Source organism: Pinus tabuliformis, chromosome 1_2, assembly GCF_031772625.1.
Source record: "Pinus tabuliformis cultivar Carrire ecotype Pingquan chromosome 1_2, CPIR1, whole genome shotgun sequence".
NCBI classification, from domain to species: domain Eukaryota; kingdom Viridiplantae; phylum Streptophyta; class Pinopsida; order Pinales; family Pinaceae; genus Pinus; species Pinus tabuliformis.
The window spans coordinates 1,337,754,153-1,337,770,367 of record NC_142298.1 but is presented as its reverse complement, the minus strand read 5'-3'; the positions used below and the strand labels follow the sequence as shown (position 1 = coordinate 1,337,770,367).

At 41.5% G+C, this 16,215-nt stretch overlaps 2 protein-coding genes across 2 annotated transcripts in view; both read right to left on the bottom strand.

The window, feature by feature from the left end:
- Positions 1-16,215, bottom strand: part of LOC149211138 (myosin-1-like) — a 192,451-nt gene that overhangs the window by 160,256 nt on the left and 15,980 nt on the right. The window lies entirely within an intron of this gene.
- LOC149211139 (uncharacterized) lies at positions 5,902-6,387 on the bottom strand. Its single transcript, XM_089396999.1, has one exon. The coding sequence runs from the start codon at positions 6,385-6,387 to the stop codon at positions 5,902-5,904; it is 486 nt and encodes a 161-aa protein (XP_089253125.1).

Here is a 16,215-nt window from a genome sequence, read left to right as displayed (position 1 = left end):
CTCTGACACCTTCAAGGGAGGTTTGCACTCCCTCTGAAATGTCACTGTCCCCACCCCGACTGCTCTAACAACTCTGTCATCACTGAGTACTACCTCAATATCAGTGCCACTCTCTGAAAGCTCTGAGAAGTACTCACGGACTCCTGTCATATGACGTGAAGCCCCACTGTCCACATACCAGATACCTGAAGATGCTCCACTAATCGAGGGAAAAGCATGCTCCCTCTGAACCTGTGTGGCAGGTGATCCTGCACTAGAGGACTCACACGTAGTGAACACAAACTCCCGGTCAAAACGACATGCAAAGTCCTCAATCTCTGCTGAAGCTGCCACATCCTGGTTCTTCCCCTTCTTCTTCTTCTTCTCCGGACACACAACTGCATAGTGTCCCATCTTTTGACAATTCCAACACTTCACCTTGGAATAGTCCTTCTGTGTGTTCCCCTGTTTACCTTTACCTTTGCCTTTGCCCCCACCACTGCTTGTGGAAGCCTGCTTCTTCCCTTTGCCTTTCTTGCCTCCTGCCACCAGTGCTACGTCCTCATCCTGCTCAACTGGCTTGGCTACCCCAAGATGTCCTTTCCTGATCTCTGTCTGAATGCAATCATCCCAAAACCTCTCCCATGTGGGAAGGGTCTCACGTGCACAAACCCCATCAGCAGAGTTCAACCATGAACGGGGGAGGCCATTCACTGCAATACGCACCAACTCAGTGGATGGAATGGCCTCTCCAATCGCTGCCAACTCATCTCTCACATTGGTAATCTTTGTGAGATATCCAGCTGCACTATCATTCCCCATCTTAATGTTCTTCAGCTTCTCCTTCAGGACCATCTTCCGGTTCTCATTGGTACTCTGGTAGAGATTGGACAATGTTGTCCACATCTCATGGGCATTGCTCTTTCCTCTCACATGAGGAATGCAATGGTCTTTGATTCCGTCTAGAATCAGCCTCTTACCCTTATTGTTCTTCTTTTTATACTCAGCCAACTGAGTAACATCAGTGGGCACAACAACAGGGTTCTGTGTGGTATGCACCATGATATCCCAGACTTCTGCCTCCTCAAAAATACTCTGCATTCTCTCATTCCAAACGCTGTAATTTATATGCCCATCCAGCCTATCCTCCACCCTCAATCCCAATGACATCCTGTTGTCCTAAAACTGAAAAATAGCACTGTTGTAGTAAAGATAAAATTGTTGTTTATGAAAAAATCAGCTTGCTGGAATTTTCTGAGTGAAAAATCAGCAACTGTAATTTTTCCTTTTGCTGTCCCAAACTGCCCTTCAGCACTCAAGCTCTGATACCATGTAAAAATCTCTGTTTTCCCACCCCGGTTTTCAGTTTCTCCTTATTTCTCCCATGTAGTTAAATGCCCATTCCCATAACCATACATTTAACAGACTGAAAAAAATAAATATTGCTGAAAACACAAATTCTGGAAATTTTTCAGAATGCTAGAAATTGCATAATTAAAAATCAGCAATCAAAAACAGCCATTAAAACACATTAAAACACTGATATTTTTTGTCAACTTGACCCTGGAAAAACCCCCTACAACTCTTGGGGAAAACCAGTTTGAGAGCTCTTCTTTATTTCTGAAAATTGCCTTTTTAATGTGAGAATTATTCAGCAAAAAATCAGCAAGCAAATTTACAACTTATCTCATTTCCCGTGCCTCACAGCAATCTGGAAATTACAGCAAACAAGACAGCAATAAATGTTGTACGGCCTCCGTTTTGTGTGCAGAAAAATCAGCAAACTGCTCCTCGATTTTTGTGCAAAAATCTGCCTTTCACTATGTGCTGAATCAGCTGTACAAATCTGCTCAACTGCTGCCTTGGAATGTGTGCCAAGCTGTTGTCTCCTCCTCCCTGCTCATAAATCTCTCTTACTCTCTTGCTCTCCTTCTCCCAATCTGCTCATGAAAGAATGAATGACGTTTTCCTCCTTTTCCTCCTTTAATATAACTCCAAGTGACTTTTGGGTGATCCAAGTGACTTTTGGGTGATCTCTAAATCCAATGGCTGAAATAGATTTAGATCAATGGTTGAGATTAAATGTTCATTCAAATCTCACTTTCTATTTTTTAATTCACCCCACTTTAATAAAGACCCACTTAGTCATTTATTTCCAAAGTCACTTTTCCTTTCTAATTTTTCATTTACTTTATAAAAGTTACTTTAAAATTAGACTTAGTAACTTTATCACTTAAAGTCACTTTTAAATTAGATTTAACTTTATAAAATTATAAAGTCACTTTAGGAGAAAAATTAAATTCTTTTGGACACTTTTCCCTAGGCCAAAGATCAAAGCCTAAGGGAACCACCTGTCCTCCGGTACCAAATTTCAACACAAGATTTTGGTCTTCTTTACACAAACACTAAAAATTTTGTACTTGGTGGATATTCGATGCCGACTTTGCTGGGAGTATGGATGATCGAACATCAACATCAGGTTATATAATGAACATGGGGTCAGCAGCAGTGTCTTGGAGTTGTCAGAAACAAGCTACAGTGGCCACTTCTTCAGCAGAAGCAGAGTACATTTCAACATGGGAAGCAGCATGTGAAATTGTTTGGTTGCGCAGAATTTTGCAGGACTTGGGCATTTCTCAGGCAAAAGCTACATCATTATTCATTGAGAGCGAGTCAGCCATCAAACTGCCAAGAACCTAGTTTTTCATTCAAAGACAAAGCATGTGGACACCAAGTATCATCATATCAGATCTCTCATTGCCAAAGACGTCCTCAAGCCAGTTTATTGTCCTTCCAAAGATCAGATCCCTGACATTTTCATAAAACCGCTTGGCAGAATAAAATTTACTAAGTTCAGGGATGAACTTGGTATCTGTTGTAATGTATCTTTGGATCATAGGGGGGAATCTTAGATGATCCAAAAATAAAATATTATCATAGGTTATAAATTTGGAATAAAATAATTATTAATTTAAGATATTAAATTAATAATTATTATTCTAGAATGTTTAATTATTTTAGAATTAGTATATTGTTGTAACAAGATATGACTCTTCAAAAGTGTCATATCTTAGGCTCTATTTTAGGAGATTTGTTAGCTAGATGGTTTGAATAGCATTTATTGTAAATGGACACTTGTTATTTAATAAGTGATCCACAATTAGAGGTAGTTAGGAAATTGAACTTACAAATAGCTCATTGCAAGAGTGTTTGGTTGTTCGGGTGTAAACTCTTGCAAAATCAATTATGTAATTATTTTTTTCTGATTAATAAAATTACGTGTCTGAAAACACTTCTGCCATTATGTTACACTTAGGCTAGCCCTCTGATGTGCATTTGTTGCAGCATTAACACGAGCACTTATAATATTCTCTAAGCTCTTCTATTTATCTCGGACATGTGTGTACTATGCGCTTATATTATTCCCTCAACTATCATGTTTATCTTGAACATGTGTAATTTTGTGTTCATCTTGAAGGTGTGTATTTATCTCAATGTTATCATAATCAAACTATTTGACCCCCTGAACCGAGAACTGGTTAGAACCGGACCGAAACCAGAAAAACTTTATTAAAAACGATATAAAATAAAAAATAAATTAAAAAACCAAACCAAAAAACCAATCGACCAAAAAATACATGAAATATCCTAATTTTAAAGAAAAGCGTATATATTTATGTGCATACATATGAATTCAAACCATTTATACACAAATATGCGAAAGTTCTCATCTATATAGCAAGAGTGCATATAACAAAAATAGCACTTAGTGCAAAACATCTATGAACCAAAAATACATCAACAAATAGGCTCTAGATGACCTCTAGCGTCAAAAAAAAATCATGCTACAACAAATACCTACATATCATCAAAATCATTGCCTATATTGGAATCCTCATCATCAATATCATCACCCTCTAAACATTAAAATAAGATAGAAAAAGCTTAAAATCAAATCAAAATTTTGTTTGAGGCTGTTGGACACCTAATCCTAAATGGGTTAGTGTGGAAGCCGAATAGACTAAGCAGTCCAAGAGACCTTGGGATCTGAAACCCAAGAGTCACATAATGTACTATAAATGTAAATCTCTTGTTAATAAAATTGTATTTCATGATTTATCTTTCACATTGTCTTTGCTGTCCATGTGTGTTTAACATGGTATCAGAGCGGGCGATCTCCTGCCCTGCTCCATTGTGAGCCACCTGTTTCTGTGGCCTTTGTAAACCAATGCTCTCCTCTTGATTATACTTTTCTGAGCATTTCTTAGAATAGAGGATGTCACCTCTATCAGCGCTGCCATTCCTCTGTTGTGAGCAGTCCTGGTCCTCTGCCATATTCTTTTCAAGCGCTACCTTATAATGCCTCTGTCATCAATGCCTCTGTCACCACTGCGCTCTGTCCATAAACGCCCCATTTAAAAGCGCTGATCCATCTGCGATTTACCATTATTGGTTGTCCTGCGTCTCTGCCAAGCCTGTGCTGCCTCTGTCAAGTTAGCTCTTTTTCTTACCGACGGTTACTGAAACAATAACAGCCTCTCAAATTAACTCCTCTGCAGAAGAAAAGTAACCGCATACCACAACGCCTCAAATTCTCAAAACCTCAACGCTTCCCGCGGAATTAGGGCGATTCCGTGCTCCAATTATCTCGAATTTGTCACTTCGGTCCTGCATTCGTTCAACAATTGTTTCTCTATCGTGCTGTTAGATATCTTTGCCTTTCACACTGTTTGCTGGTTTCCTTCCAGAAATAGTTTTTTGTCTCTGTAACATTCGCTGATTGTACTGTGCATAAAAATGCCCCTTGTCTGAACTGTCATAGTGCGTTATTCTTTAATTATGGCCATGTCCTTAATGCGCTATCTTAGATATCTCTGAGGGCAACGTGGGCCAGAAGCAGGTGTTCGCTTCGACTTATGTTGATTGCGAGCATTCGTTATGGCAGCATTATCACGAGGTTTTGAGCAATCCTTCAGAGAATGATTATATGAGCCACAGTTAAAGCATCTAGAAGCTTCATTTGGGGGCACTTCATTGCATTCTGACTTCGTTGATCCATCTTGAATTGTCAAGGGTGCCGCACAAGCACGATCATAATACGGAATGCTGGCTTCCTTTCCTTGAAGAGAATAATCTTTTGTTTGATCCTTCAGAATTTGTTTTGCCGGTTTGTCCATCCAATAAGTCATCATTGATTTTTCTCCGGCAGATTCATTGCTTTGGTCCTGTTTTCATCATGGCAAAGCGGTGTCTATTTGTGCACAGAACGGCCTCCCTCCACGCTGGTGTAACAGCGTTCCAGGCGGCATAGTTTCTGCGATTATATGTTATAGAGCTATTTACATACGCTGCTATGTCCACCTCGACCCTGCTGCAACAGACTTCAGTTAAATAGTCTCAAGTTTGTGGAGACAAGACGATTCAATGTCAGCTGTTGTGAATGTTTGTGACCGGGAATATAAAAACCAGTCAAAACACTTTGCAACACAGTTTCGAACGATTGTACTGCACACGACTGTCGGGAGCTGATCTTAAATAGAATGTTCAGCTGATATGTGTACACACATCAGAGTCAGTTGGTTCTTCTTGCATCTGGAACGCAGTGCAAGACTTTGATTGGATTTTAGTTTTCTGCAGGAAGCATTTTCCATTTGCCAAAATTTGAGGCTGCAATAACTAAAGTTAAGGTGTTGGGTTGTTTGCATTTCCACTTAACCTAATTTCTGTCTGTTTCTGATATCAAGAATAGAAGCATCTGCTTTGAGGCGCGCAGAAGTGGAGAGAGCACACGACACACAATATGCGGTGAAGTTTTTATGACAATGGTAGTAGTTATCGTCAATGGTATATGAATGGCGCCGTTGCCGGGGAAACTGAGAGAGAAGGCATTCAGATCTGTGGGTTAAAGTGAAATGGAAATACTCAATTGCATGCTTTAACCTTCTGCTCGTCAATATATACCATCCTTTGTACACTCAGGATATGATCTTTCAAGTACTTTTCATCTATTTCCATCCGTTGCTCAAACATACTACAATACTTCTCATGGCGTTTTAAATGCCCTTGCTCAGCCAGCTTAAGATTAGAAATTATTTTCTTATTGTTTTCAACCAAAGTTGATTTGATCCCTGATGTCATAGATGCTACTTTCCGCTTTTTCCCTGTAAAATGGTTGTCTCTATCAATGGAAGTATCCCCTTGACCCTCTAGCGGCATCTCCGACTTCATATCCTTATGCAGTGGGGTATTTTCTGAAGCAGCATTGTGTTCAAATGCTCCATAATTGGACGCTGATGTATCAATAACCATGTCTCCAGATTGAATAGTTCGATTCTGACCAAAGTGCTTTTCCATTGCATCAAATATTTCCTTTGTGAAATTTGCTGGTAATTTCTTATCTATGCGCATTGTGTTCAAATTTGCTGGTACTTTCCAAACTGATCAAATTTGCGCCCCTGAAAGAGCAAGGCATTGAAGTGTTTGTAAGGGTGGCAAATTGTAAAAATTTCTGTTTTCCCACCCCGGTTTTCAGTTTCACCTTATTTCTCCCATGTAGTTAAATGCCCATTCCCATAACCATACATTTAACAGACTGAAAAAAATAAATATTGCTGAAAACACAAATTCTGGAAATTTTTCAGAATGCTGGAAATTGCAGAAATAAAAATCAGCAATTAAAAACAGTCATTAAAACACATTAAAACACTGATATTTTTGGTCAACTTGACCCTGGAAAAACCCCCTACAACTCTTGGGGAAAACCAGTTTGAGAGCTCTTCTTTATTTCTGAAAATTGCCTTTTTACAGTGAGAATTATTCAGCAAAAAATCAGCAAGCAAATTTACAACTTATCTCCTTTCCCGTGCCTCACAGCAATCTGGAAATTACAGCAAACAGGACAGCAATAAATGCAGAAAAATCAGCAAACTGCTCCTTGATGTTTGTGCAAAAATCTGCCTTTCACTATGTGCTGAATCAGCTGTACAAATCTGCTCAACTGCTGCCTTGGAATGTGTGCCAAGCTGCTGTCTCCTTCTCCTTCCTGCTCAGAAATCTCTCTTGCTCTCTTGCTCTCCTTCTCCCAATCTGCTCATGAAAGAATGAATGACCTTTTCCTCCTTTTCCTCCTTTAATATAACTCCAAGTGACTTTTGGGTGATCCAAGTGACTTTTGGGTGATCTCTAAATCCAATGGCTGAAATAGATTTAAATCAATGGTTGAGATTAAATGCTCATTTAAATCTCACTTTCTATTTTTTAATTCACCCCACTTTAATAAAGACCCACTTAGTCATTTATTTCCAAAGTCACTTTTCCTTTCTAATTTTTCATTGACTTTATAAAAGTCACTTTAAAATTAGACTTAATAACTTTATCACTTAAAGTCACTTTTAAATTAGATTTAACTTTATAAAATTATAAAGTCACTTTAGGAGAAAAATTAAATTCTTTTGGACACTTTTCCCTAGGCCAAAGATCAAAGCCTAAGGGAACCACCTGTCCTCCGGTACCAAATTTCAACACTCCCTCTTACCGAGGAAGCTGTTCCTCACCACACCCATCTTGTCTCTGAAGTAGACATGCTTGCCCCGTGGTAAGGCTTTGGTAAGGATATCTGCAACCTGCTCATCAGTGGAAATATACTCAAGCTTCACAGCTCCCTTCTGAACATAGTCTCTGATGAAATGAAATCTGATCCCGATATGCTTTGACCTGTCATGAAATACTGGATTCTCCGTGAGTTTAATGCAACTTTGATTATCACAGTAAATCACTGAAGGTCTCAACGGCTGACCAAATAAGCCAAACAACATCTTGCGAAGCCAGATGGCCTCACAACTAGCTAGACTGGCTGCCATATACTCTGCTTCCGCTGAACTCAGTGCTACTGACTGCTGCTTCCGGCTGAACCATGACACTACTGCTGAACCCAACCCAAAACAACATCCTGAAGTGCTCTTCCTATCAGAAGCACAACCTGCCCAATCAGAATCAGTGTATCCTGCCAATCTCACTCCATCTCCCTGCCTGTAGTCCAGACCATAATCCACTGTCCCCTGCAAGTACCGCAAAATGTGTTTTGCAGCCACCCAATGAACCTTCCTAGGCTCACACATAAACTGACTCATCGTGTTGACTGCAAAACAGATATCTGGTCTAGTGTTGACCAAATACATCAAGGAACCAATCAGCTGCCTGTACAATGTGGGATCCACCAACTCGGATTCCGAAGCATGAAGCTTCTTCCAGTTGGTGATCATCGGTGTCGACATGGGTCTACAATCCTCCATGTGGAATCTGCTAAGGATGTCCACAATATACTTCCCCTGCCCCAGGAAGAAATGCCCCTCCTCCTGCCCCACCTCCAAACCCAAAAAGTAATGCATCAAGCCGATGTCCTTCATCTCAAACTCCGCCGCAAGATCTCTCTTGCAGTGCTCTATGAGTCTCTCTGCACCTGTAATGATCAAGTCATCCACATACAGCACCAGAATGAGAGGCTCCTCACCAATCACAATAAAGTAAAGGTTCGGATCTGCCTCACTCTTTGTGAAACCCATCCCTTGCAAGTATGCATCTATCCTGGAGTACCAAGCTCTGGGAGCTTGCTTCAGGCCATAAAGGGCCTTCTTCAATCTGCACACATGGGACTCCTTCCCATGCACCTCAAAGCCCTGTGGCTGCTCAATGTACACCTCCTCCTGTATGAAGCCATTGAGAAATGCGGTCTTCACATCCATCTGGTGGATCTTCCAACCCATCTCTGCTGCTATCGATATAATGGAGCGGATCGAAGTATATCGAGCCACGGGAGCGAAGGTCTCCTCATAATCAACTCCCTCTACCTGGAAGAACCCTCTAGCCACAAACCTCGCTTTGAATTTCTCAATGCTGCCATCTGCAGCATGCTTTACCTTGTAAAGCCATCTGGAAGTAACCACGGATTTGCCCTCAGGCCTCGGCACCACCTCCCAAACATCATTCTTCATGATAGAAGAATACTCCTCCTGCATGGCCTCTCTCCAAACCTGCTGGCTAGCTGCCTCCTTATAGCTAGAAGGCTCAGAGTCAAGGATGCTGGTAACCATCGCCATATAGCTACAGAACCTCTCAGGTGGTCTACTCTCTCTGACCGGCCTCTTCGGCTCAGCAACAGATGTGGCATCTCTCAAGGTGTCCTGAAGCCACTTGGGCTTCCTCTTCCCTAAGCATGCTTCTCCCATAGGAGAATGAAACTCCTCCTCCTCATCACCATCAGTAGCCTGAACTCCTGACTGTCTGTCTGCTGTCCTCCTGCCTGCACCTGAACCTGTAGAAGCTGAGGTACCGTGTGAACTGTCCATCAGTGGACTCCCTAGTGAACTGCTCTGTGAACTGCTCGGAGCACCACCCCTCTGGCTCGGCGAGCCACTGCTCACTGATGGACCTGGCATCCTCATAGATGTACCTCCGGATCCTCCTGATCCCTGCCCACTGGATCCCTGCGACTGACTCAACTGCTGCTGAGGGTCTGGCTGATCCAGATACTCTAACTCTCGTGACCTCCTAAAGGCCCTGTCCTCCTCGAACTTCACATCCCGTCTGACAACAACTCTCCTCTGTGCAGGAATGTAAATCCGAAAGGCCTTTGAGGTCTCACTGTAGCCCACAAAGATACCCTTCTCTGCGGTGGGCTCTAGTTTGGTCCTCTCCTCCTTGGGTATATAGGAGTATGTAATGCATCCAAAGATATGAAGATGACCAAGATCAGGTTTCTTCCCAGAGAAAGCCTCCTCAGGAGTCATGTGCCCCAAGGCACGATGCGGACTCCTGTTCTGCAAGTAAACAGCTGTGTTGCAGGCCTCTGCCCACAAGAACAATGGCAACCCCTGATCATGTATCATGGCTTTGGCAGCCCCTATGATGGATCTGTTCTTCCTCTCTACAACTCCGTTCTGCTGGGGGTTGTAAGGAACAGTAAACTCCCTCCTAATGCCTGCCTCCGCACAATAGTCAACAAACTCTCCAAGGGTGTACTCTCCTCCATTGTCCGACCTCAAGGACTTGATCTTTCGACCTGTCTGAGTCTCCACAAGAGCTCTGAACTCCTGAAACCGCTTGAAGACCTCACTCTTGGTCTTCAAAAAATAAATCCAGGTCCTCCTGGAGTGATCATCAATGAATAACACATAGTACTCATATCCACTCAAGGAAACATGAGACATCCGACCACTCACATCGGAATGAATCAAATCAAGTATCCCCGTCGCTCTGCTGTCACTGCTGGGAAAAGGGGATTTGGCAAACTTGCCCATCACACAACCTCTGCAAGTATCAAGGTGATCAGTACTGAAATCTGGCACACCTGTAGTGATCTCCCGCAATGTCCTCAAGGCTCCATGATACATGTGTCCCATCCTGCGGTGCCAAATCTCACACAGCTCAGAACTGCTAGCTCTGCTGTCGATACTACTGCTCAATGCCAAAAGGGGCTGGAATGCAAACTTGTACACCTTTGCATGGCGTAAACCTATCACTCTAGCTGAATCAGCTGGAGCGTCCCTGGGATACATCAACACCTGTCCTCCCCTGAACAGTACCTCATATCCTCTGTCCTCCAAAGCTGAGACGGATATGAGGTTCTTCCTCATCCATGGCACATAAAGAACCTCTGACACCTTCAAGGGAGGTTTGGACTCCCTCTGAAATGTCACTGTCCCCACCCCGACTGCTCTAACAACTCTGTCATCACCGAGTACTACCTCAATATCAGTGCCACTCTCTGAAAGCTCTGAGAAGTACTCCCGGACTCCTGTCATGTGACGTGAAGCCCCACTGTCCACATACCAGATACCTGAAGATGCTCCGCTAATCGAGGGAAAAGCATGCTCCCTCTGAACCTGTGTGGCAGGTGATCTTGTACTAGAGGACTCACACGTAGTGAACGCAAACTCTCGGTCAAAACGACCAGCAAAGTCCTCAATCTTTGCTGAAGCTGCCACGTCCTGGTTCTTCCCCTTCTTCTTCTTCTTCTCCGGACACACAACTGCATAGTGTCCCATCTTTTGACAATTCCAACACTTCACCTTGGAATAGTCCTTCTGTGAGTTACCCTGTTTACCTTTACCTTTGCCTTTCTTGCCTCCTGCCACCAGTGCTACGTCCTCATCCTGCTCAACTGGCTTGGCTGCCCCAAGCTGTCCTTTCCTGATCTCTGTCTGAATACAATCATCCCAAAACCTCTCCCATGTGGGAAGGGTCTCACGTGCACAAACCCCATCAGCAAAGTTCAACCATGAACGGGGGAGGCCATTCACTGCAATACGCACCAACTCAGTGGATGGAATGGCCTCTCCAATCGCTGCCAACTCATCTCTCACATTGGTAATCTTTGTGAGATATCCAGCTTCACTATCATTCCCCATCTTAATGTTCTTCAGCTTCTCCTTCAGGACCATCTTCCGGTTCTCATTGGTACTCTGGTAGAGATTGGACAATGCTGTCCACATCTCATGGGCATTGCTCTTTCCTCTCACATGAGGAATGCAATGGTCTTTGATTCCGTCTAGAATCAGCCTCTTACCCTTATTGTTCTTCTTTTTATACTCAGTCAACTGAGTAACATCAGTGGGCACAACAACAGGGTTTTGTGCGATATGTACCATGATATCCCAGACTTCTGCCTCCTCAAAGATACTCTGCATTCTCTCCTTCCAAACACTGTAATTTGTATGCCCATCCAACCTATCCTCCACCCTCAATCCCAATGACATCCTGCTGTCCTAAAACTGAAAAATAGCACTGCTGTAGTAAAGATAAAACTGTTGTTTATGAAAAAATCAGCTTGCTGGAATTTTCTGAGTGAAAAATCAGCAACTGTAATTTTTCCTTTTGCTGTCCCAAACTGCCCTTCAGCACTCAAGCTCCGATACCATGTAAAAATTTCTGTTTTCCCACCCCGGTTTTCAGTTTCACCTTATTTCTCCCATGTAGTTAAATGCCCATTCCCATAACCATACATTTAACAGACTGAAAAAAATAAATATGGCTGAAAACACAAATTCTGGAAATTTTTCAGAATGCTGAAAATTGCAGAAATAAAAATCAGCAATTAAAAACAGCCATTAAAACACATTAAAACACTGATATTTTTGGTCATCTTGACCCTGGAAAAACCCCCTACAACTCTTGGGGAAAACCAGTTTGAGAGCTCTTCTTTATTTCTGAAAATTGCCTTTTTACAGTGAGAATTATTCAGCAAAAAATCAGCAAGCAAATTTACAACTTATCTCCTTTCCCGTGCCTCACAGCAATCTGGAAATTACAGCAAACAGGACAGCAATAAATGCAGAAAAATCAGCAAACTGCTCCTCGATGTTTGTGCAAAAATCTGTCTTTCACTATGTGCTGAATCAGCTGTACAAATCTGCTCAATTGCTGCCTTGGAATGTGTGCCAAGCTGCTGTCTCCTTCTCCTTCCTGCTCAGAAATCTCTCTTGCTCTCTTGCTCTCTTGCTCTCCTTCTCCCAATCTGCTCATGAAAGAATGAATGACCTTTTCCTCCTTTTCCTCCTTTAATATAACTCCAAGTGACTTTTGGGTGATCCAAGTGACTTTTGGGTGATCTCTAAATCCAATGGCTGAAATAGATTTAGATCAATGGTTGAGATTAAATGCTCATTTAAATCTCACTTTCTATTTTTTAATTCACCCCACTTTAATAAAGACCCACTTAGTCATTTATTTCCAAAGTCACTTTTCCTTTCTAATTTTTCATTGACTTTATAAAAGTCACTTTAAAATTAGACTTAATAACTTTATCACTTAAAGTCACTTTTAAATTAGATTTAACTTTATAAAATTATAAAGTCACTTTAGGAGAAAAATTAAATTCTTTTGGACACTTTTCCCTAGGCCAAAGATCAAAGCCTAAGGGAACCACCTGTCCTCCGGTACCAAATTTCAACACAAATGAGTTCCTGAATATCTCGTGTGAAAAATGTCCATGCTAAGAACGCTTTTCTAGCTACAAGAGGAACATGACCAGAGATATGTGCTCCACAATCTGAGTTTGAATTGGAATTATTCTCCATGTATGTGAACCGAGAAGAGCAAGAGGCATCCTGTACTGCGGTAGTAGATGAAAGTTCTTCTGGTTTGTTGATCATAAAGATCCTCTTTTTGCCTTAGTTGTAAGCTTTTTTTTGACATCAAGCTCACCAGTTTTATTTCCAACAATTCTCTTTGCTACCAGTGGTTTTTTAACTGAACTTGCAATAGCTGGAGGTGGAAGACCTACTTCAGCTTTAGAAGGAACTGCTTGAGAGACATTGCTGCAGTTTTTTGATACTCTATAAAACTTATATTCAAGAGACAGTGTTGATGAGCTAACGAAATTGGGTGTCAGAACTTGGTCTATTGTAGATGCTATTACTGAGATTATATGTCTATATCAAGTGTTGAGATATAAAAGTTTTCAATAAGAACGAATCTGCATTATCTAGTTTGTTGACTCCTTGCAAATTTTGAGAAAGAAAGAATTATAGTGTTGAATGAATACTTAAGTTGCTTTCTGGTATACTTCAAGACTTTCTTGGCCTACTGTAAAGCAATTCAAGTTGATCCGGTTTCAGCATCTTCGAATTCTACCTGTTGCTTCTTGTTGCACACTGATCATTTGCTGCACACTTATAAGGATATTGCTGTGTACTGTGAGTGGGTATTACTTTTCTGCATTAAGTAGTAGTTTTGATCAGTTTTTAACGCATAAATGGCCAGAATCAGTGAAGTATTAGAGTTCATGAAAACTCTTATACAATCTACTGTTGATGACACATTACAAATCAGCAAAGGATCTCTCTCAGAAATTCAGACATGCTTATATAATGCACAGGAAAAGATTGATTTTTTACAACTTGAATCTCAGCTTCAGCAAGAAGAATTAAAACAAAGGAGTCATCATTTTGAACCTGTTTTTGTTCAGAACAGTGAAACAGACTCCCATAAGCAGCAAGTTCATTCAGATCCAATGCCCAATAAAGCAGCAGTTGTACATGCAGATGCAGAAACTCAGTCTGCACTTCCCAAGCCCATCATCAGACCTTGGGAATGGCTTGTCCACAACAAGCACAGAACTGGTCTTGGATATGACAAGGACTTGTCCTTTCATATTCCAGACTACTCAAAGCCCATTTAGTTTCACAACGCTGGATTCATTCATGACAGTTCATCTACTCTTCATGACAGTTCAGCTTCAGTCGTTCCAGACTCTGCCCCTCTTCCACAGCAACAACAACAACAGATCGTGAAATGCCAACACTGTGACCGAGTTGGCCATCTGAAAGATCACTGTTTTGATCTTCATCCATGTGAGCACTGTGCTGGTATTCTTCACACAGATGCTTCAAAAACAAACGTCCTGCAAGAACAAAGATTCATCTTGGATGGATCGCTTCTTGGCAATGGGCATCAACAGCCAAGAAGATATTCCAAACACATGTCAGAACTTGTTCCAGAATATTGAACAGTCTTGCAGTTGAGTTTTCTCCATCATCTCACCTTGTATCTGACAGGGGGGGGAAATGATGGTCATCTACAAGCTTCAAAGCCACATCAAGCAAGCCTGAGCCACAACCTGCCACACCAGTTTCAGAGTTGTAGCCAAAGACAAAGATGCCTGAGCATGCCTTCAGTTGGCAATCTGGGACACTTCCTCTAGCAGAAGACTTCAGCTTCTTGCCAGTTTCTGGAAGAGTTCCAGGAACAAAATTGAGAACACTTCCTCTAGCAGAAGACACCAGCTTCTTGCCAGCTTTGGAAGAGTTCCAGGAATTGCATTAAGCATTCCAGAGTTGTTGGTTATCCTTAAACCATCACAGGTTGAGACTTCCCTTTTCAGGTTGAAGTTTTACCTTTTATGCGGGGTGAGACCTCCCTTTTATGGTTGAAGGTTTCCCTCTTTAAAACAATAGGATCACTTCCTCTAGCAGAAAACTTCAGTTTCTTGCGAGTTTTGGAAGAGTTCCGGGAACTGCACTAAGCGTTCCAGTGTTGGTGGTCATCCTTAAACCACCGCCCTTTATACCAACATTTCATAGAGCACATTCAGCCTAGTGCTGCCATGCATATTTGCACATTTTGTATTACAGCTCTCTTCTTGGACTCATACATAACCCTTCGGATTAAGGGGGGGAATGTTGGACACCTAATCCTAAATGGGTTAGTGTGGAAGCCGAATAGACTAAGCAGTCCAAGAGACCTTGGGATCTGAAACCCAAGAGTCACATAATGTACTATAAATGTAAATCTCTTGTTAATAAAATTGTATTGCATGATTTATCTTTCACATTGTCTTTGTTGTCCATGTGTGTTTAACAGAGGCTTTGAGCAATGGGTACATTATTACTAGGGTCATGATGGAGGAGTTCAACAATCAATGCCACTAACATCAAGGTTCGACTCGGGGCTCTTAAATGCTAGTTCCATACCCTCGTACATGACAGAATCCAATGGAAACATTGCAATCCCCCTATCCTAAAAACCTAAAAACTCTTAAGTCCACTGGATTTTGAGTGGGAGCTAAAATTCTACTTTCTACATATGAAATCCAATGGAGTTGGAACCACTCACAAACATCCTGAAACAATTAACCGTAATGTTGAAAATTTAAATAGAAGTGAATGTTACTTTTATTTTAAGAATTTAACATTACCGTTAATTACCTAGCATTAGTAGGGCCATAGGAATATTAGGCTGCACCACTCAAATTATTTTTTTTCTTCTTAATTGTGTTCGGAGGTCCTTGGTTGCATTGTACTGAACTGACCAGTTCAGTGACAAAGGCTAGTTTGGCACCGACTCAGCCTTTGAAGTTTTCCAGTTCCAAGACACCAGGTGTTGGGGTCAAAATGGCTGGACTGGCCAGTTCCACCATTCCAATCTGGTTCCGATGAGCAGCCTGGCTTGGGCTAGCCCTATGATTTGCATTTGCTGCAGAATTAACATAAGCATTTATATTCTTATCTTAACTCTCGTGTTTATCTTGAATGTGTGTACTCCCATCTACTCTTTGTAAACAGAGGAATATATAAGTTAGTCCTCTTTAATGGGGCTCATAAGGTCGAATACTGCAATATAATATTACTTAATAGTGGACTAAACCAACAAATATCAGCACAGAAAATTACTGAATAACAGTCACCCTATTTTGGATTAATATAAGAGATTCCCCACAATATAAAAACACTGAACAGTAAC